General features: G+C 42.1%; 1 protein-coding gene across 3 annotated transcripts in view; it reads left to right on the forward strand.

The window, feature by feature from the left end:
- Window positions 1–22,341, forward strand: part of LOC143933557 (dual specificity tyrosine-phosphorylation-regulated kinase 1B-like) — a 100,692-nt gene that overhangs the window by 62,014 nt on the left and 16,337 nt on the right. For all 3 annotated transcript variants that reach the window (XM_077456492.1, XM_077456491.1, XM_077456493.1), the window contains exons 2-8: window positions 1,045–1,190; window positions 7,203–7,322; window positions 11,354–11,542; window positions 13,912–14,059; window positions 16,646–16,932; window positions 19,470–19,616; window positions 21,885–22,025. In XM_077456492.1, the coding sequence (XP_077312618.1) occupies window positions 1,045–1,190; window positions 7,203–7,322; window positions 11,354–11,542; window positions 13,912–14,059; window positions 16,646–16,932; window positions 19,470–19,616; window positions 21,885–22,025 (1,178 nt within the window). The remainder of the gene's footprint in view (window positions 1–1,044; window positions 1,191–7,202; window positions 7,323–11,353; window positions 11,543–13,911; window positions 14,060–16,645; window positions 16,933–19,469; window positions 19,617–21,884; window positions 22,026–22,341) is intronic.

Below are 22,341 nucleotides of genomic sequence, written 5' to 3' on the forward strand. Positions count from 1 at the left end.
CCACTTCCTGGTTCCCATACCCAAGATGGCGGCGGCAGCACCCGAGAGACGATCGAGAGATCGGCTTCGGGTGCCGACATCACGGGCGCGCTGGGCGGGTAAGTGTCACTATTTTAAAAGTCAGCAGATGCAGTATTTGTAGCTGCTGGCTTTAAAAAAAAAAAAAGACGGAACTCCCGGCGGACTCCCGCTTTAAGTCTTGGATTTACCCCTGGGTGGGAGGGGAGGTATGGTGTCCGTCTTCCTATATATATATATATATATATATATATATATATATATATATATATATATATATATATATATATATATTACAGCTCTCGCTCTCTCTGTGTGTATATATAATACACACATATAATATTTTCTCAGCTTGTGCACAGTGTCTCTTCTGGCCATACTTCTCCTATGGGTCATAGGGGTGCACTTAGTTCTGCACTCCTGTGACCCAGTTTCAGCCGATAGCAGGCAAAAGTCAGCTGACGTCATAGAGCTGGCCCGGGCTTTGCAGGGACAATTATGTAGGAATCCGCCCAGATGCCTGACTGCTAACTGGCGCTCAGCGTCTTGATGTGCCGCTGAAAGCTTGAGCCAAGCCGCTCCTGCCCCTCCACGGCCCTGTGCTCCAGTGAGCACTGGAGGGGTCAGCAGAAAGGGGTAAACGACTTGACAGTCGCCACGCTGTGCTCATAGCAGATCTGAGAACTGAGTGATGATCAGCATGTATGGGCGACATTCCTGGATCAGCACGTATAGCAACATTATTGGTCTTGATATTGGGATTTGGGTACAATTACATTTAGGGAAAACCTACTCTGGAAAATCTGTAAACTGAGATATGCAGAAGATGCATTTTAATTGCTCGTTAAATCTATTTATAGGCTAATAATGGAGTCATTTTCATAGTCTTGGACATAATTCACCTACATTCCTCTCCCATAAAGAATTTAAGTTTACGTGATATATTTATATTGCTCACATGTCATTTTCCACTTGGTGTAACCAGAATTTCTTGATCGGGCACTAATCTCTTATCTCTTTTTTCAGGTGGCAGCAGCACAGGATGCAAGTCCTCCTCCTCTGTGTGTCTGGCTGCCCCTTTTGCCTTTGTCCCCACTGAGGCAAGCATGTCGAGCCAGCACAGCCACGCTCCTTTCTCCGGCCTCCAATCATCAATGGCTGATCATCAGCAGGTAAACCTCACGTACCTTGCAATGCTTTTTCCTTGTATGTTTTTTATAATAAAGATCTTAAAAGTATATGTAAGGGGGCCTTGCACACAAGCTAATAATTTTGTAAACTTTATGCTCCCCATAGCATGCATCAAAACCCTCCTCTGAAGAGCAGTCTGGCTTTTCAGTGTTGATGTTGGTGATCTTCTCACTGCCTGTTTTGCATGTGCTTGCTGGGCGTTTGCAGCGCTTCCCCATTCACTTGAAAGGGCTGCGTTGGACTTGCTGATGGTAACAGGGTGGATAGTTTTTTGCTGCAGGCACAAAGCAAAGCATTGCTATCATGGCATGATAAAGTGGTTGTAAACCCACTTTGGAAAAAACATTTATTTTTATATATTTTTTAACACCTGGAAGACAAAGGCATAATGTGCTAGTATGCATAGCATGCTAGCTCATTATGTAATACTCACCTGAGATCGAAGCCTTTGCTGTGGTGCCCGTGCACAGCACCCACCGGAGACATTGCTCCCGGTAGTTACTTCCGGGTATTGTGGGCTCCGGCACTGTGATTGGCCGGAGCTTGCGACGACGTCACTCCCACGCAGGAGCCGCTGGTAACGGCACACTCACTGAAGCAAAGCGCGCGTACGTGCCATTGCTTCAGTGCGCATGTGCCGATGACGAATGACAAATACAGGGGATATCTCCTAAACCATGTAGGTTTAGGAGATATCCTGGGTAGCTACTGGTAAGTCGTCTTATAGGCGTACCTGTAGCAAAAAGTGGTCTGTAAGGGTTTACGACCACTTTAAAACCCATGTTCTGTAGTGGATGCATTTCGCCTCATAATGCTGAACGCCGCACAGACCTGAACTGTTTTCCTGGTGCACTACAGCATTGGTTCTCGACCTCAGTCCTCAAGTACCTCTAACGGGCCATGTTGTGGGAACTTCACTTAGATAAAATAGCTCTTATCAATACCATGTCATTGATATTGATTTAAAGCAGCTGTGCAAAAGTAAAGGAAAACCTGAAAACATAGACCGTTGTGGGGCTAATTGAGGACTGAGGTTGGGAACCACTGCTGTAGTGCACCAGGAAAACAGAGTTTAGGTCTGTGCGGCGTTCAGCATTATGAGGTGCAAAGTCAGCTGATTTAGGCCTGGCTCACACTATATCGCAAGGTAAAGAAAATCGCAATCAAAAACAGGAAGATCTGGTCAGCCGCACTCAAATGTTTTTGTTTCAAATGTCAAACGTTTTTTTTTTTCTCTCATTGGGTTGTTATGCCCACCACTAGGAGAATACTAGGCATTACTTGTTATGTAACACTCAGAACTTTCCCGTTCTGCCCAGGGGGCGGGCCCTTGGGTAACAACCCTCTAGCCTGCCATGCGGTCATCAGTTTTATTGTGCCTAGTGAAGGAGAAGGACCTAGGAACCCTGCGGGCCCAGCGGTCCGTGCTTTTTTTTTTTTTTCCCTGCAGAAGCTTGACTTTTTTTTTTTTTTTTGCCCAAGATGATTGTTCCTGTGATCTATCAACAGCCGGCTGGGTTTCAGGCTGGATACCCTTATCCTTGTAGTCTCCCCAGTCCGGCCTTCAAGCGTGTGCAGGTTGCAGCTCCGTGCTAGTCCGGCCACGACGAAACCTCAGCTCCAGAGGTGGTGGGTGAGCTTTTATTCTCTGGGCCACCCATATGACCGATATGAAACGCGTTGGCTCCAGTCTGTTCCTGCTGTGGCTTGTCTTTATGTTCACAAGAATTTTTGAATAAAAGGCAAAAAAAAGATCTGCCCAAAAAAGATCTGCCAAGATCTTCCTGTTTTTTGATTGCTGTATGCATTGCTGGTGTACTGTCACATAGTGTCCCCCATCATATAGTGTCCGCTGTGTACGGCGCAGTACACAGGACACACAGATTCCGAAAATAGCCGAAGATGAACGCCGCCTGCGCCCTGAGTCCAGGTTCTTGCCCCACCATCCAAGTGGACATAGCGTTAGAATAAAAAGAGCCGAGCCCAAAGCGTGGCGAGCGGCCTTCTAATATCTGCAGCCCTATGTCTACTTGGATGGTGGGGCTAGCACCTTGAATCACGGCGCAGGCACCCTTCATCATCGGAGATTTCTCCTTCTGCTCCGTGCTGCGCCTGCGCAGTTACGGAGTGGACACTATCTGATAGCCGGACACTATATGGCAGAACACTGGCACCTGGACTTCCAAGCTCGATGAGGTGGTTTTCTACTGTTGCTTGACCTACCTGGAGCGGTGATATCTCTCGCTAAGGAAAATCGCACCTGTTCCTGCAGCCAAAACGCGATGCTGTTTAAAAACTCACGTGGCTGCCAGTAGTTTTTAATGGCACCCCTAAAAACAAAAACAAAAAAAAAAGCTTGTTTGCGGGTGCAAAAGCGCTATGCGGTTTTTACAACCGCTGCATTTTGTGAATGATGCAGGAACCTTTTTCCTGCATAAAACAGTCACAGCAGCCCATTAATGTAGCTCGCCAGACCTGCGATAATTAGAACCAGGCCTTATTTGTGTACACTTCTAGCCAGAGACGGAACGATCAATCGCCTAGGAATGTCAGTGTCTCAGTGCTGCAATACAGATGTTGATTTAGATCAGCATTTGCTAAAGTGAGGTGCCAAGGGCATATGACATTCGCGGAATAGCCTTGTGTTTTGATTACACAAGACTCAGATGGCACTTGGAGCAAGACGATGGGGTTTCTAGGGTTGCGCATGTTTTAGTGGAGATTATGGAAAAGATTGTGCTGTGTGTGGATGTTGGCAGTGTACTGGGTAGGACTTGACAATCAAATTAGGGAATCACTAAATGTAGAAAGACAACACCAATAAGATCGCTGCCACTTTCTTCTCTCATTGGCCTGTAATAGTTCTTTTGCTCCTTTTTTTTAATAGCAGTTAAAGTAGATGTTAAGGCTGAACAATAACACACCATTTAAATTCTGCCTCTCCAGTGTTCTTCGATGACCTGCAAACATTTTATATGTAGTTGCAAAGTAAATAACTTCACATTTTTCTTTGCATTCACTTCCTTAAAAATGCGCTGCATAGTCTGTAATGAAGTCCAACAAGGAAATCTGAATCACGGAGCGGTGACATCACCACCTGCTGGCTTCCAATGCTCTGAGCATTGTTTACAGAGTACAGAGTTCCCTCCTACCAGCCGCTTGTTTACACAGCGTACCCAGAGCTTTGCGGTTATTTGGCCACCTAAAAAAAAAAAAAATTACTTACCAATTACTGCTAAAATGTGTGCAGGGCAATGGGGAGCACTGGGGAGGCAGCATTTAAAAAGTAGGGCATTGAATGGTCTAAACTTTCAAACGCTCAATAAACTGGTCTTGGAGGAGGATGGCATCACTAGAAAGGCTTACTGTTAACTTTAGAAGTGATTCTAAAGTTTATTTTTTATGTTTTACTTTAACCACTTACAGACCGGACCATTTTGCTGGTCAAAGACCAGACCACTTTTTGCGATTCGGCACTGCGTCACTTTAAGTGACAATTGCGCGGTCGTGCGACGTGGCTCCCAAACAAAATTGACGTTTTTTTTCCCCCACAAATAGAGCTTTCTTTTGGTGGTATTTGATCACCTCTGCGGTTTTAATTTTTTGCGCTATAAACAAAAATAGAGCGACAATTTTGAAAAAAACGCATTATTTTTTACTTTTTGTTATAATGAATATCCCCAAAAATATATATAAAAACATTTTTTCCCTCAGTTTAGGCCGATACGTATTCTACATATTTTTGTTAAAAAAAATCGCAATAAGCGATTATTGATTGGTTTGCGCAAAAGTTATAGCGTTTACAAAATAAGGATAGTTTTTATAGCATTTTTATTAATTTTTTATTTTTTTTATTTTTTTACTAGTGATGGTGGCGATCAGCGATTTTTATTGTGACTGCGACATTGTGGGGGATCCATCGAACATTTTTGACACATTTTTGGGACCATTGTCATTTATACAGCAATCGCTGCTATATAAATGCAGTGATTCCTGTGTAAATGACACTGGCAGTGAAAGGGTTAACCAGCCAGTGGCAGTGTAGGGGTTAAGTGTTCCTAGGGGTGTGTTACTAACTGTGGGGGGGTTGGGCTTTCATTTAGTGAACACTGATCTCTGCTCCAATCACAGCCTCTGGAGCAGAGATCAGCGTCACTAGTTGCTAGGCAGAATGGAGAAATGCTGTTTACACGGCATTTCCTCCATTCAGCCATCCCGTGAGACGATCGCGGGTATGCCCGCGGCGATCGAGTCCGCGGGTCCCGCGACCGGACTCGTGGGGGTCCCGACCAGTGCAGATGGCAGGACGGCATTGAAGATTGGACGTACCTGTACGCCAACATGCCTGCCCGTGCCATTCTGCCGACGTACATCGTCGTGCGCTGGTCGGGAACCGGTTAATTGCATTCCCTGCTTTAACCACTTGCCCACTGGGCGCTTATACCCCCTTCCTAACCAGACCAATTTTCAACTTTCAGTGCTCGCACATTTTGAATGACAGTCATGCAACACTGCGCCCATATGAAATTTTTGTCTTTTTTTTTTTTTTGCACACAAATAGAGCTTTCTTTTGGTGGTATTTAATCACCACTGGGTTTTTAGTTTGTTGCTCTATATATGAAAAAAGTATGAAAATTTTGTAAAAAAAAAAAACTGAACAATATACATTTTGATTTGGGTTATTTTTACCAAAGAAATGTAGGAGTATAATTTTTGGCCAAAACTTATGAAGAATAAGTACTAACTTGCAAAATTTTATAGCCGAAACAAAAATGCATTTAAACAAAAGTCAGTCTTTTTTTATTTATAGCGCAAAATGACGGAGCGATCACTTGTAAACAAACCGGCGTCATGATGACGCCGGTTCCCCTCTCCCCTCTGTGTGCAGATCTGTGCAGTGGAGGGGAGAGATCGGATGGCATCAGTGCTGTGGGCTGCATCTGTAGTGGCCACAGCGTTGCTCTGTGACAAGTGCAGTCACAGCCATCCCTCAATACCCTGCCCATACTTTCTATGGTAATGGTCACTCTGCATTTCATGGGCACTGGAAAATATTTTAGTACACCATTTGGTTCAGAATATTTTTTTTTTTTTTCTTGTTTTCAACCTCTGAAACCTATGTGCGTCTTATGGTCAGGTGCGTCTTATGGAGCGAAAAAATACGGTATTCTACGTATTTTTGGTAAAGAAAAATTGCAATAAGCGTACATTGATTGGTTTGCGCAAAAGTTAAAGCATCTACAAGATAGTGGGTTGATTTTTTTTTTTTTTTTTTTTTTTTTTTTATAAATGTATCCTTACTGCGACATTGCAGTGGACAGATCAGACACTTTGATACTTTTTTGAAACCATTGACATTTAAACAGCAATCAGAGCTTAAAATAGCCACTGATAGTATACATGTCACTGGTAGGGAAGGGAAATGCCTTGTTTATGCCTTGGCGATCGCGGGCCATCAAGTTCACCGGACCCATGCACATGCTCCGGCAGCGCCTGCCCGCTATGCCGCACGGACAAAGGTGCGTACGCCATATTGGCCACCTGTGCCATTCTGCCAACCTATATCTGTGTGCTGCGGTCGGGAAGTGGTTAATTAACTGTTTACTGCCCCCACCATCATTGTCATGTGGTTTTTTTTTGTTTGTTTTGTTTTATTTGTGCAGTAAGGGCCGGTTCACACTGCAGGCGAGGCGACTCCGACTTGCCTCGCCGCGACCTGCCGCGACCTCATCGGCAACTTACAGATGACTTCTGTATAGAAGTCAATGCAAGTCGCCCCGAGGTCGCCCAAAAGTAGTACAGGAACCTTTTTTCTGAGTCGGAGCGACTCGAGTCGCTCCTCTCAGAACGGTTCCATTGTACAGAACGGGGGCGACTTGCGAGAGCGAGGCGAGTCGTGTCGTCTCGCATCGCCCGCTGTGTGAACCGGCTCTAAATGTAGACTCTTTCTTCAGTTATTGTGAAATCTGTTCACTGTTGTCTGTCTTTCTCAGGTCCTGCCAGACATGACAATTTTACAACGGCGGATTCCATTAACCTTCCGAGATTCAGCAGCTGCACCTCTACGGAAGCTTTCAGTGGACTTGATAAAGACTTACAAGCACATTAATGAGGTAAGTTCGTTTGATTTGTTACAAAATGAAGGTAGGTGGATCTGGCTTATAACGGTCCCCTCCTGTGGTTCTTTTGCTTGTACCCACCTACATTGATTTCTCCGTCTTGTAAATCTGCCCCACATTTCTATGAATTCACCTGCGCCTCAAGATCCACGTGCTGGTGAAGCAGACCAGAGTTCCTAGAAGTTTAGACTGGGTGTTCACACTGACAAATGTCGTCATGTATGGTTTCCTCTCATGTTTGGTTCATTTTAAATGAAGGGAGACTTCTGGTTCTTAAAATACCCATGCTGTGCCTTCTGGTTAATAGTCCTGCATTGTGCATTACTGCTTCCCCCCCCCCATTTTTGCAAGTTTGGAGTTTCGACTGTATGCAGAGTTGCATGGTGGGGGGGGGGGGGGTGCATTTTGCAGATTTGCACTACAATTAATTTATCATGGTTTCTTATGGAACACGTTCTGTAGTGCAAAAAGCACTAAAACTGCATAGGTGTGAATCCAGCCTAAAACTGGTGCAGCTGTGCATGGTAGCCAATCGGCTTCTAACTTTAGCTTGTTCAATTAACCCTGGAAAGCTAGGGCGGGTTCACACTGGTTTGACGCGACCACCCTGCGACTTCCATCCAAATTGAATGAAAGGGATACGATTTTACTCCGACTTTGAGATAGTCCGTCCTGTTCTTTGACCAATCAAAACAATCCCAGTGTGAAATGAATTTCTTTTTCTTGCTGCTGTAATCGCAATGTTGGATGGTTGGAACAAGGGAGGATCCGACTTAAATGATATTGAATGGGCTGAAAACGGACCAAAGTAGTGCAGGAACTTTTTCTAAAGTCGCACAGGTTAAGACGGCTCTCATAGGGATCTATTTATTTGTACACGTCATGCGACATGACCGCCCAAAGTTGGTGCATATGTCGCACCAATGTGAACCGGGCCTTAAACATTGAAGCTGATTAGTTTCTATGCACAGCTGCACCTGATTTTACCCTCTCCAGTTTTAGTAAATGACCCCCTGCTCTTAAAGGTAAAATGTGCATTTACAGTTAAAGGAACCAAATGGGTGTGCTCACTGAGAATGCAGTTTTGGCCTGGGGAAACCCTGATTCTTCGAGTGTTTGTTGGCCTCCGTGTTTGCCCATAGGTATCAAATCTCTCATCCTGAATGATGGAATATGGATCGAACAGGTGGTGGCCACGGTTGATAGCGGTGTGTACTGGGGCACTAGCAAAGATACTGAAATGTTTAAGGTTTTCCGTAAGGTATAATTGATGAGCACTTTTTTAATGAGCTTTTATTGCTCTGTTGCAAGTGGTGGTCAGTGAGCGTTTGTTGGGAGTATTTCCAGGCAATTGTGTTTTTTTTTTTTTTTTTTACATTGTTCGTTGGTTCAGCTTGGACCAAAGTAACTATACATTTACCATACTTGTAACAAGCACCTGAGTATTGCTGCACTCTTTCTCTTTAACAACTTGAGGACCAAACCTGTCTTTTACACTTGGTGTTTACAAGTTAAAATCTATTTTATTTTTTTGCTAGGAAATTTAGAACCCCACAAATGTGTTGGTGATTTTTTTTTATTTATTTTTTTTTGTTTGTTTTTTTGACACCCTAAAGCAGTGATGGTGAACCTTGGCACCCCAGATGGTTTGGAACTACATTTCCCGTAATGCTCAACTACACAATGCATGAGCATCATGGGAAATGTAGTTCCAAAACATCTGGGGTGCCAAGGTTCTCCATTACTGCCCTACAGAATAAAATGGCAGTCGTTGCAATACTTTGCTATACCATATTTGCACAGTGGTCTTGAACACAATTTTTTTGGAAAAAATGCACTTTTTTGAATAAAATTAAGAAAAAAAAGTTAGCCCCCTCTCCCCCCCCCTTTTTTTTTTTTAATGTATTTTTATTTTTTTTATTGTGGAAGATATTGTTACGCTGAGTAAATTGACACCCGACATTTCAAAATTTCGCTCGCTCGTGGAATGGCCGCAAACTTTGACACTTAATCTCCATTGACGACGTTTAAACATTTCTACAGGTTACCAGTTTTGTGTTAGAGGTCTTTTGCTAAAATTATTCCTCTCGCTTGAATTATTGCGGCGATAACCCACATGTGTGGTTTGCACACAGTTTACATATGCGGGCGTGACTTTTTTTTTTTTTTTTACACTGTCCCTTTACAAAAAAAACAAAAACATTTTTGGCTCACGTTTATTCCTATTACAAGGAATGTAAACATCACTTGTAATAGGAAAAAAAAAGCATGACAGGACCTCTTTAATGTGAGATCTGGGGTCAAAAAGATTTCAAATCTCATATATATGTGTGTGTATATATATGTATATATGTATATATGTATGTATATATATATATATATATATATATATATATATATATATATATATATAATTTTTTTTTTTTTATTTATATATTATGTATGTGTGCCTGGAATTCATTGGGCATGGGTGATCAAGCTTGCAGATTTGTTGTATGTTTGTTTAGTGACGTCTGAGGTTTTTTCCATCTACCTTTTTGTGAGCCACTGATGATGCACATTGTTGTCAGGAAAAATTAATCCATTCCATGCTCTTTTGTTTTGCATAATTCCCCCTTTTCCTATCTAGGTGGTGGTAATTTACTGGTACTACGTTGGAAGTTAAACATTACTTCTGTTTTTTTGTTTTCCCCTTTCCATTTGTGTTCTGTTTAAATAATTGATCTCTGCAGATGGTGCAATCAAATAGAGGAAGGCAGGATTGGTTAAATTCAACTTTAAATGCCTGTCAGCCCAATCTAGTAGCCAGCAATCCATCTTGAAATCTATTTAGCAGAGCACCTGTGTGATAAGGCTCTAATAAAAACAGCCATTTCCCAACTCGTGTACCACATGTTATTCCTGGGAAAGTGCCTCGAAAAGTTTATTTGCTGGACCAAGATTACAGCACATCTAAGCCTAGGTTCACATTGTTGCAGGTTAGGAATCATGCGAGTTGAGCTGAGCTCCACGATTTCAACCCAGCAATGCAGTCCGACTTTGGGGGGGGGGGGGGGGATTTGACTGACCTCTGTGCAGCTCCATGCACAGATGTCTATACAAATCGCCCCTGAAGTCGCCAAAAAGTAGTACAGGAAACACTTTTGGGAATCAGTGAGGCACCGCACTGATTCGGAAGGTGCCATTCCTGGCAATAGCCACCGATTTGACAAGTCAGACCAATGTGAACCTAGGCCAGTGATGGCGAACCTTGGCACCCCAGATGTTTTGGAACTACATTGCCCATGATGCTCATGCACTCTCCAGTGTAGTGGTGCATCATGGGAAATGTAGTTCCAAAATATCTTCGCCATCACTGACCTAGGCTAAAGGTGATTTATGCCTGGCCCTGTCAGTCCTAGCACTATTGTAATTGTATTTATTTGTGGTCAAAAACCTTTCCTTCCTGTCCTTTCCCACCGAAATCAAAAGAATTGCTTTCAATTACTGTTAATGCATGCTCCCACAGCTCAAGTCTGTAGGACAGTGATGGTGAACCTTGGCACCCCAGATATTTTGGAGCTGCATTTCCCATGATGCTCAACTACACTGCAGAGTGCATGAGCATCATGGGAAATGTAGTTCCAAAACATCTGGGGTGCCAAGGTTCGCCATCACTGCTATAGGACATGGTCGGAGAGAGTGTGGTTTTAAGGCCGGTTTACACTGGAATGGGCACATTTCCATGTGGGCCCTCATGTTCTGCTTTTGACAGCCCATTCATTTGAACAGGCTGAAAAAACGCACTGGAACATGTAAAAAGTAGTGCAAGTACTTTTGCAAATTGCACTGCACCGATCTGCATGGTACTGTGGCAATTAAGTGGCACCCACACGTCCAACTTTAATTCTGAGCTAGGGCTGCGTGACTCCTGGATTTGTTTGTTGTGCATGTTGATTAACCTCCTACAACTGATGTAACACTTGAATTTAATGCTTCCCTGAAGATGGCTAACTTTTAATACTTTATATGTTGTAAATTGCCAGGTTTATTATGCTAAGAAGAAGCGCCGTGCCCAACAAGTGCCACCTGAAGACTCTAGCACGAAGAAAGAAAGGAAAGTGTTCAACGATGGATTTGATGACGATAATTACGATTACATAGTGAAAAATGGGGAAAAGTGGATGGACAGATATGAAATAGATTCACTGATTGGGAAGGGATCGTTTGGACAGGTATGATGTGAGAAGTCGCATTGAAATGTTTTAAACTGTTGTAAGATAAAAAAATTATATATATATATATATATATATATATATATATATATATATATATATATATATATATATATATATTATTATATACACACACTCTACATTTCAAGCTCACAGGCTTACGCCCTTCTTCAGCTCAAACGCACATCTAATGTCAAAGTTGCACACAAGGCTTAAATACCATCATGGGATCGTTTGTGATTAGTAATCCATCAACTTCAGATTAGATCCTTTTCTTATACATCCTTTTATCACAGGCGGGGAAATGGTTGGCAAAGGGTAGCGCCCTCCCATATTTCATCAGAAGACATCATGTAATGTTTGCTTGAACTTTGGTTCAATATAGAAATTTTAAGTGCAGCGATCCTCTTGACTTTTTCTTATTTGGTCAGTGGGATGACCAGATTGCATTGCACTAGTTGAAGAGTGCGATTTTCCTCTACTTTGTGTGTGTGTGTGTGTGTGTGTGTGTATATATATATATATATATATATATATATATATATATATATATATATATATATATATATATATATATATATATATATATATATTCAAATTTTTTTTTTTTTTTTTTATATATATAAAAAAAAAAAAAACTATTTGGAGCAGTGACTATCCATGCAGCCACTGCGTCCCTATTGACACGAATGGGACTACTTGCAAAGAACACCGTGCATCTCCATGCAGGCAAACACGTCCCCCTCGCACATGTATTCCCAGGTGAATGAGCACTAAAGATGAACTATAGATCAAAAGCTAAATACACAAATAAAATCCATATCTGGAGACCATTTTATCTACCCAATGATTTTGTTTTTGGTCCATCCAGTCCAGTCGTGTCCCTCCATCCAGACTAACAGAAGTCACAGCTGTCCCTGCGCATATGCCCTGTTTTATTACATAAAAGATGGCAGTACCAGTGACTTGCTCTCCTCACCAGTCTAAGGAATGGTTTGCAAGCTCATAAAATCGTAAAAAAATGTTTGCGTATTTTTTTTAAATGAAAGCTGTACATGATGCATAAATGAAAACAAATTTAAAGTGGAAGTCGGCCGAAATTTTTCATTTTTTATGGACACTTGCCTATATTTATGTAGTTTTGATTTTAAATGGTTTTTCTAAAAAAAAAAAAAAAAACTATATCCAACGGTAACCTCAGAAGAGAATCTTTAAAATAAATGTACAAAACTAATTTAGAGCTGCTCCCAATGTTACATGCCCGGATGCAGAGAATGTGCATTTGAGCCTGCTGGCATTGGCTTGGCATGGGGAGTGCACCATAGTATTCCCTTATGAACCAGGCCTGAGAGTCTCAACGGGTTTTGGTCTTGCATCAGCGGCATCAGTTTGGGACACTCTTATTTTTTTTTTTTTTTTTGAGGTCCTTCAGAGTTCATCGTCTGGCACAATTGACCTCCTCCTGACACTTTCGAAACGTTTTCTGCATTCCCATCAACATGTATAAAAATGTGCTTTGATGCAAACAAAAGCCCATCATCACAGGCCCTAAGGCTCCTCTCTCTTGGCATACAGAAGCACCAACAACTCCCACCTCTTCCTACGAACGAGCACTTTGACTGCCTGGCTTACTTGTGTCAACTCGGTGTAAAGCAGGTGTCATCACTATAAGGTTTTATATTCGAGTCAGAGTTTATATTATAAAAACAAATTTCAAGGAGTGGAAACTGCATTCAGTTTTTTCGACATACTCCCCTGCTACATTTATACACTTATCCCAGAGTTTAATACGCCGGAAAGCTTTGGCATAGAACAATTTATCAGTACGCCTGAACCATCCTGGGATAGCCGGCTTCACGTCGTCATCAGTGCTGAAATGCTGACCTCCGGACTGACAGACGTACGGCCATCTTCGAAAAAACGTTTACACCATTTTCCTGTCTTATTGCGGCTGAGCGTCTCATCACAGTATTGTGCTTGAAGTCTTTTGTAGATATCTGTAGGTTTTTGTGCCTTCGCTTACAAAAAACGTCATCACCACACACTAATCCACGCACGCACTAATCTTGCCTGCGACATGGGCAGCGCCTATCTGTAATAGGACGCTTGCCACTTACTACTGCTGGTAGTACCATCGCGCTAGCATCCCTTTTTTATACCTCTGAAATTAAGTCTTGGTTTGACTTGATTTCTCCTCCTAATAACATGTATACATTGCTCTTCCTATGTTGTAAATGCCTTATACAGCCCCTGATGACACTGATAATTCAATGGCTGTAATGGTTGAATTTTTAAGCAGCATTGTTCTGTATGTTTCTCTGAATGTTGCATAGCCTCTAACAGGTTTTTTTACTTGTATTCTCTTCTAGGTGGTGAAGGCGTATGATCACCATGATCAAGAATGGGTAGCCATTAAAATCATCAAAAACAAGAAAGCATTTTTGAACCAGGCCCAAATAGAGCTGAGACTTCTTGAGCTTATGAACAAGCATGACACAGAAATGAAGTATTATATTGGTAAGTAATGAACCAGGCCGAGTTTCTAGCTGCCTTCAGATTTGGCAAAGCAGCTTAGAGACCCCTTGAATCCACCTATCATATAAAAAAATAGCTTTAAAGCGGGTGTATACTTTTTTTTTTTTTTTTTTTTTTTTTTTCACTTTTACTTACAGGTAAGCCTATAATAAGTCTTTCCTGTAGGTAAAAAAAAAAAAATCTAAACCTGTACGGTTTAGGAGATATTCCCCTGGCAGTAAGCCGCTGATTGCAGCAGCGCATGCGCACAAAGGATTCTTGGCTGCAAGCCCAGCAGACGCTGGACCCTGCCGGAAAGAAATCTCCTGCGCGTATGCGCAGGAGTAACGATATTGTCGCTCTGGCCACCCACAGCGCCGGAGCCGCGATATTCGGAACACACACTGAGGGGGAACAGGTCAGCTCCCTCGGCGTGTGCCGTTCGAGATGTCGGGGCCTCGTTCTAAGGTAAGTATTTCATAATGAGCTAATGATGCTTTTTCCCTTGCAGGTATGAAAAAAAAATAAAAAATTCAGCGGGTTTACTACCGCTTGAATTTTTTGGTATTTTCTTTAGTACTTTGTTCTGTAAATAAGGGTTTACAAGTTTTATTGACAGTTTGGGTAGAAGGTCTAACCCTCTTTAACCATTATTTTTTTTTTTTTTTTTTCAAAACTAAACCAAGATAGGTTTTGCTTAGAGATTAATTTTAATTTGGGAGATTGTCTTAGCCTAGGTTCACACAGGAATTGCACCACATTCCCATGCAAATCACATGTGATGCCTGTGCAATGAGATTTGAGCCGTTCATTTTTGTATGGCTCAAATCGGACCGCATTCGCACCAAAATAATGCAGGAACCTTTTTTTTCATTTTTTTTTTCCCCCTTAACCACTTTACCACGGCACAGTGGTGTAGTGGTTAGCACTCTCGCCTAGCAGTAAAAAGGGTTGCTGGTTCAAATCCCAACCACGACACTACCTGCTTGGAGTTTGCATGTTCTCCCTGTGTGGGTTTCCTCCTGGTACTCCGGTTTCCTCCCACAATCCAAAGACATGCAGGTAGGTTAATTGGCTTCTGTCCAAAATTGGCCCCTAGTATATGAATTGGGGACCTTGCACTGTGGGCTCCTTGAGGGTAGGGACCGATGTGAGTGTGCAATGTACAGGGATAGGGACAATTGTAGACACTCACTCGGGTTGAACTGAATGTACTGGTGTCTTTATTTAACCTTACTAACTATGTAACTTCAGCCCCGGAAGATTTGGCTGCTGAATGACCAGGCCATTTTTTGCGATTCGAATCTGCGTCGCTTTAACTGACAATTGCACAGTTGTACCCAAACAAAATTGAGGTCCTTTTTTGCCCACAAATAGAGATTTCTTTTGGTGGTATTTGATTGCATTTGCGGTTTTTACTTTTTGCTATAATAAATATCTCCCAAAAATATATATAAAAAACAAATTTTTCCCTCAGTTTAGGCAGATATGTATTCTTCTACATATTTTTGCTAAAAAAAAAATATCTCTATATATATATATATATATATATATATATATATATATATATATATATATATATATATATAGGTTTGCACAAAAGTTAGTGTCTACAAAATTGTGGTTAGTTTTATGGCATTTTTATTTTTATTCGTCATGATGGCGATCTGCAATTTTTATTGCGGCTGCGACATTATGGCGGACAGATCAGACACTTTTGACACTATTTTGGGACCATTGACATTTATACAGCAATCAGAGCTATAAAAATGCACTGCTTACTGTGTAAATGACACTGGCAGGGGTTAACCACTAGGGGACGATAAAGGTGTTAAGTGTGTCCTAGTTAGTGATTCTAACTGTGGCGGGGATGGGCTACAAGTGACATGACAGCGATCACTGCTCCCGGTGACAGGGAGCAGTAGATCTCTGTCCTGTCACAAGGCAGAACGGGGAATGCCTTGTTTGCATGGGCATCTTGCCGTTCTGCCTCTCCGTGAAACAATCGCCGGGAGACCGGCGGACATCGAGTCTGCGGGAGCGATTACAGAGCATGCGGTGGGGGGGGGGGGCACGCATGCTGGTGCGGCGATAAATTGAAAGGGACGTACAGGTATGCCCATTTGCGCAGCCTTGCCATTTCTGCCAATGTAAATGTACGTGCGGTGGTCGGCAAGCGGTTAAACTACACTGGAATGGTATCGCATGGGTGTTGACATCCGTGTGATACGATTTTGGCAAACTGCATTTTGTAACCTGTGCTTGGGGGGGTGTCGACTTGACACCCGCAGCAGATCACATGCGATTTCTGTGCGATGAGGGGGGGAAATGAAGTGATTCTTGTGCATTTCCTGCATTGCTTCAGTGTGAACCGGGGCTGAGGGGTTATACACCATGCTGCATTGTTCCTTTTCTGGTTCCCAGTCGGCGTACAGAAGATGAGGTCTCAGGGCCTCCTCATGTTTGAAGATTTTCAGTGATATTTTGTTGTGCTAAAACTTAATTGCTTAGTTAGATGCAGTCAATGCAATTCCTGGACAGGCTGTAATGGTGTTTTTTTTTTTTTTTTTCCCTTTCTTTGTCTTGCAGTGCATTTAAAGCGGCACTTTATGTTTCGGAACCATCTCTGTCTGGTGTTTGAATTGCTGTCCTACAATTTGTACGACCTTTTAAGAAACACAAACTTCCGCGGCGTTTCCCTGAACCTGACCCGCAAGTTTGCTCAGCAGCTGTGCACGGCTCTCTTGTTCTTGGCCACTCCCGAGCTCAGTATAATTCATTGTGACCTAAAACCAGAAAACATTCTCCTGTGTAACCCAAAGCGCAGTGCCATCAAGATTGTGGACTTTGGCAGCTCCTGTCAACTTGGGCAAAGGGTACGTTCATCCTAGGATCTGCGGTTTGCCCTATGGGTTTGGTGATACCATGTTAAAGGCTATGCCATGGTTTTTTTTTTTTTGGGGGAGGTGATTTGGGATTGTTTTTGTTTTTTTTCTCTTTGCCTTCACACTTGTTGAAGCAGATCCATTTCTGCTAAATTATACCTGGTATTGAAAAATGTAAGCATATCAGTGATTTTTAGATTTTCTGGGATTTTTTTATTTTTATTTTTTTGCATTTCTTGCTGGAGAAGGAAGCATCCCCGGCCATTCCTTCCTCTTACCTGGTTGTTGCAAGAAAGTTGGGACTGCAGGATTTCAGAAGTCTAGCAAATGAGCTCCAATTTGACACCGTTCCTCACTGATGGAAGAGAAAGCAAGGAAGTCTTTTGAGCCAGTTTGTGTACACCTAATAAAAATTCAACTTCCCGGTGCTGGTGAAAGAAGTAATCCCATTGGTTCATGCCACAGTGTAATCTGTGGATGGGTGCACCTCTGCATTTCACTAATCTGCCTTCAGCTTTGAGTTTTCCTGCCTCAGTTTGCATCACCAAGGAAGTAGGGCTTGAAATTGCAGCCTGGTTGCTTATTAGGCAAGCTTTGCCAGATCGGTATGCAGAGTGGCCTTGCAGAATTCTGATACCTACATCCATTTTTTTTAAAAGCAATTTAATTAAAACACAACTCCAGCCAGGGACTACCAGCCAGTTTTTTTTTTTTTTTTTTTTTGATCCTGACTAGGTTTGTGAGCATTTGTACCGCATTTGGCCAGAGGTGCGGAGGCGCCGGTGATGCTCGGATGCACTCAGAGCCACTCGGAAATACTCAGTTTTTGAGTGTTACGAGTGCATCTGAGCAGCTTCCGAGTGTCTGGCTGTTCTCCCATCAGCATGTCCCTTAAGTTGGGTACACATTGATCTTTTTTTTATAATTTTTTTTGTTCAACCAGCGGTTTCATTGGAAAAAACAAACAAAAAACAGATCGCTCTACCAACATAAGTGATGTTGGTGTGGCGATCTTCCCTGCTTTTCTATTTCCCCTGCAAGAATTCACAGAGCCGTGCTCTCAGCCATTGGATGCTGATTTTCCAGTATGTCCCTTCCACAAAAGGTGCTTGTTTTAAACCAGCTTCTGTTGGTACACATTAACTGAAGGCCACCCAGTTTCTGCTGAACAAGACCATTTCCAGCCTGTGGATACCCAGCTTTGTTCAACTTGTTTTTCCTTATTGTGAGACCAGGCATCATTTTTTATTTATTTTTTCTCCCCGTGGAGAATTTGCTCCTGGTTACGTTTTCTTTCTACTCCCTAAAACAGGCATATGCTATTTTGCAGAATTACAAGTCCAGGGGGGAGGGGGGTGGAGATGCCTGTCAAAGACAGGTATTTACACCCACTTCCGGGCATAGACTCCCGTGGGAGTCTACGCCATTTCTTGTCCTGCCGCGCTGTCTGCTGGGACACACACGGGTCCCAGTGACAGCGGGAGAATTCCTATTGCGCTGCGCTACTCGCGCATGCGAAGTAGGGAACCGGGAAGTGAAGCCGATTCGCTTCACTTCCTGATTCCCTCACCTAGAATGGTGGCGGCAGCAGCCGAGGGCCGAGCGATCGATCGACCTTGGCTGCCGGCATCGCTGGAACCCGGGACAGGTGAGTGTCCATTTATTAAAAGTCAGCAGCTGTAGTATTTATAGCTGCTGGCTTTTAATATATTTTTTTTGGGTGGAATCCCTCTTTAAGTATATACATTGTAACAATTTGTTAATGGACTAGACTTTGTGTGTAAGTGAAAAAAAGTTTAAACGCTGAACCCTTTTCTGACACTTTGTTGGTTTCAAGTTAAAATCTTTTGTTTTGACTAGAAAATTACTTAAAACCCCCAAACATTTTTCTTAGACGCCCTAGAGAATAAAATGGTGGTTGTCGCAATATTTTATCTTGCGCTGTATTTGCACAGCAGTCTTTCAAATGCAATTTTTTTTTTTTTGTTTTACAAAATTGCTTTAATGAATTTAAAAAAAACAAAAAAAAAAAACTAACTAGTAAAGTTAACCCCCCCCCCCCCTTTTTTTTTCGTATAATGTTAAAGATTTTACGTCCCGAGAATCGTGATCTTTTTTATTATAAGCCCAAAAAAATTGTGATTCTCAATTTGGCCAGAATCGCAGAATCATGCAGCTCTAATATAAATATATAAAAGTGGCTTGACAAATGACACATTATAGTTTTCTCCACGTCTGCTACCAACCAAGCAGTCTGCCAAAAAGATAGGCTGGGAAATGCTGGTACCAGAGTTGTACTTTGTCCCGACCACTAATGAAAGTCCCTAACTTTTGCTGCACAGCTTGGTCTGCATGCAAGTGTTGAGAAATCTATTAAAGAAGCACTTAAAACAGTGAGGACTACCACGTCTTAACCTTGACTTATTTTTTACACTAGATTTTTTTAAAACCCCTGAAAGAAAAGAGATTGCAAAAAAGTATTAATCATTTGTATGACTTCATTAATCCCCAAACTTATTATTTTTAAGATCTACCAGTATATTCAGAGTCGTTTTTACCGATCGCCTGAGGTGCTGCTGGGAATGCCGTACGACTTGGCGATAGACATGTGGTCATTAGGGTGTATATTGGTGGAAATGCACACTGGAGAGCCTTTATTCAGTGGATCTAATGAGGTAAGCAATGCCAAGATAGTCTACTTTTTTTTTCATAATTTGCAGCAGTTTGTTTTATTTTGTGATGTTTTTAACCATAATTTTTATGATGTTCATAAAGGGTGATGTTAAGCCTTCAGGACTATTAAACCACATTCGTAACGCAAATAAGCACACTCCTCATAAGGCGCTTCCTATTTTTACCCCTAGTTTTATTTTAGTGATGTGCCAATTCCAGTTTAAGACCGAGTGCCGATACCAGTTACCGATAACTTTTTTTTTTTTCAAATCAGTTGTACTTTATTTGAAACCTGAACACAATACCAGAAACCCCAACCATACAATGCAGTGAGGCATATACTAAATATGGTTACCAGATACATTATGTCTCAACACTTCCAAAATTTTTGATCTGGTGAGCTAACATTCCACCTAAAGAAATGATCATCTGAGGGCTATGTAGCTAAGGCAAGTCAGAAGGTTAAACAAACTAAAAGAGGAAAGGAGAGAGAAAGGGTGTTAGTGGATGTAAAACCAAAATTTTAGTTTTTTTAAATTAAGGCTAGCACCTTGTACAATATAGGATTTCATGTCATCTGTGCCCAGTCTTGCCATGAAGAGTTAATCCAGCTCTGAGCAATCCTCTTATCTTTTTTCAGTGATATGATATCTGACAGAGAAATAAGTCCCTTTCTCCCACTTGCTGTGAGTGACAGGTGATTTACATATCTCATGCACAAGCCTGAGTGAGACATTGAGTGTACTTCAGATCCCCTCCACCTTTCTTCTCCAGCTTCCCTAGGATTGACTGCTCCACACCACAGCATTATTTCTGAAGTCTTGTGGTGCCTTTTCTGGGTTTTGACTGGATGTTAGTGTTCATAGCAGAAGTTCAGTGTAAGAAATACACAGGAGAAAATGCATGTTGACGAGGGGAGTGTAGAGGTGGGCGGGAGTCTATTGACTTCACGACTCCACCCACTGAGCTCCAGACAACAGCACACCCCCCCCCCCCCCCAACAAAAACTGCAGTTTTTCAGGTCTCATAACAAACAGAAGGTAGACATTTGACACAGGTAAGGATACATACAGGAGTCATGTGTATCCTTATAGATAACTACTATGGCAGTAGTTTACAAAGGATGAGTGGGGTTTTCATCCACTTAAGGAGAGAAGGACATGGTGAAAACTTTGCTGGAAACTTAGAGGTTGTAAACCTTGTCAAAAAAACTAAAACGGGACAAAGGCATAATGAGCTAGTATGCATCGCATTTATATATCATAGCCCAGTGATGGCGAACCTTGGCACCCCAGATGTTTTGGAACTACATTTCCCATGATGCTCAACTACTCTGCAGAGTGCATGATCATCGTGGGAAATTTAGTTCCAAAACGTGGGGTGCCAAGGTTCGCCATCACTGTTATAGCCAAACATATTGACCTCTTTTGTAGCCAAGGACCATTGGAAAGTGAATGCTTCAGTCTGGTTGCTGTGAAGCAATGTGATCTGTGACTGCTCCTACTAGAGAGATGCATAGAGACCTGTGCAACATTGGTACATGTTACTATTATTCTGAGCAACAAAAGTCTTTTTTTAATTTTAGTAGTTTGAACATTTCACATGAATGTGAAAAATGGGAGTTTATTTTATTTGGAAGTGGATTCCTCCTTGTTTACAAAAGTGATACTGAAGTCTGTGTGTGTGTGTTATTTTTACCTGCTCTGTGCAGTGGTTTTGCAGAGCAGCCCTGATCCTCCTCCTTGGCCCCTGCCGAGTGCCCCCACAGCAAGCAGCTTGCTATGGGGCACCCGCCCCCTTTCTCCTCATTGGCTTACTGACTTTGACAGCAGCATGAGCCAGTCCCGCCCACTGTGTGTCTCGGGCAATCAGGAGGGAGAGTCCTGGCCAGCCGAGTCTCTCATGCAACATGGCTGAATAGAGATGGGGCTCAGGTAAGTATTAGGGGGGCTGTTGCACACAGTTTTCTTTATCTTCATGCATGAAGGTAAAAAAAAACAACTTCTGCATTTTAGAACCACTTTCAAGAACAAGTACTCCCCTGACCTTACCCAACCTCCCCTGTGATGGCCACAGTTCAGTGTGCTTTCCTGAAAGAAGGGTCAGGTTTTTACTTGTACCTCTGTCCTACCTGAGATTCCCACCTCTTTCCAGTCCAGTGATACCTTTTCAGACTTGTCCCCAGGACAGGAAGTGTAAGGAAAATCTCGCTAAACCTGAGATACCTTTTTATGCAAGAAATATTCTAATCTGTTTACTTATGACCGCAGGTGGACCAGATGAACAAGATAGTGGAGGTCCTCGGAACTCCCCCAACCCACATGTTGGATCAGGCCCCAAAAGCAAGGAAATACTTTGACAAACTTCCTGAAGGTTCATGGACTGTAAAGAAAAATAAAGATATCAAAAAGGTATGTTTGCGATTTTTATTTATTTTTTTTGTCTTTTGCTTTCATAATAAAATATAATTTTTTGTGAAGCTGTAGTTTGTATGATGCAATTATTTATCAAGAATGTTGGCTGGTGAAATTTTTTCAACAATACAAGAAAAATCAGATGGTGTTCTTCTACACGGGATTACTACCAGTGTTTGCTTTTTTGTTGCTCCAAAATTAATTTTGTTTTGCCTATAAACTAATTGTTATTGTTTAGGCTGCCCTCACACTGATCAGTTTTTTATTTAAAAGAAAAACACATGACCATTATATCCTGTGTTTTTTGTTTTTC

The sequence above is a fragment of the Lithobates pipiens genome, unplaced genomic scaffold (genome assembly GCF_037356315.1).
Source record: "Lithobates pipiens isolate NorthernLeopardFrog02 unplaced genomic scaffold, aLitPip1_a1.2 Scaffold_27, whole genome shotgun sequence".
Taxonomy (NCBI): Eukaryota; Metazoa; Chordata; class Amphibia; order Anura; family Ranidae; genus Lithobates; species Lithobates pipiens.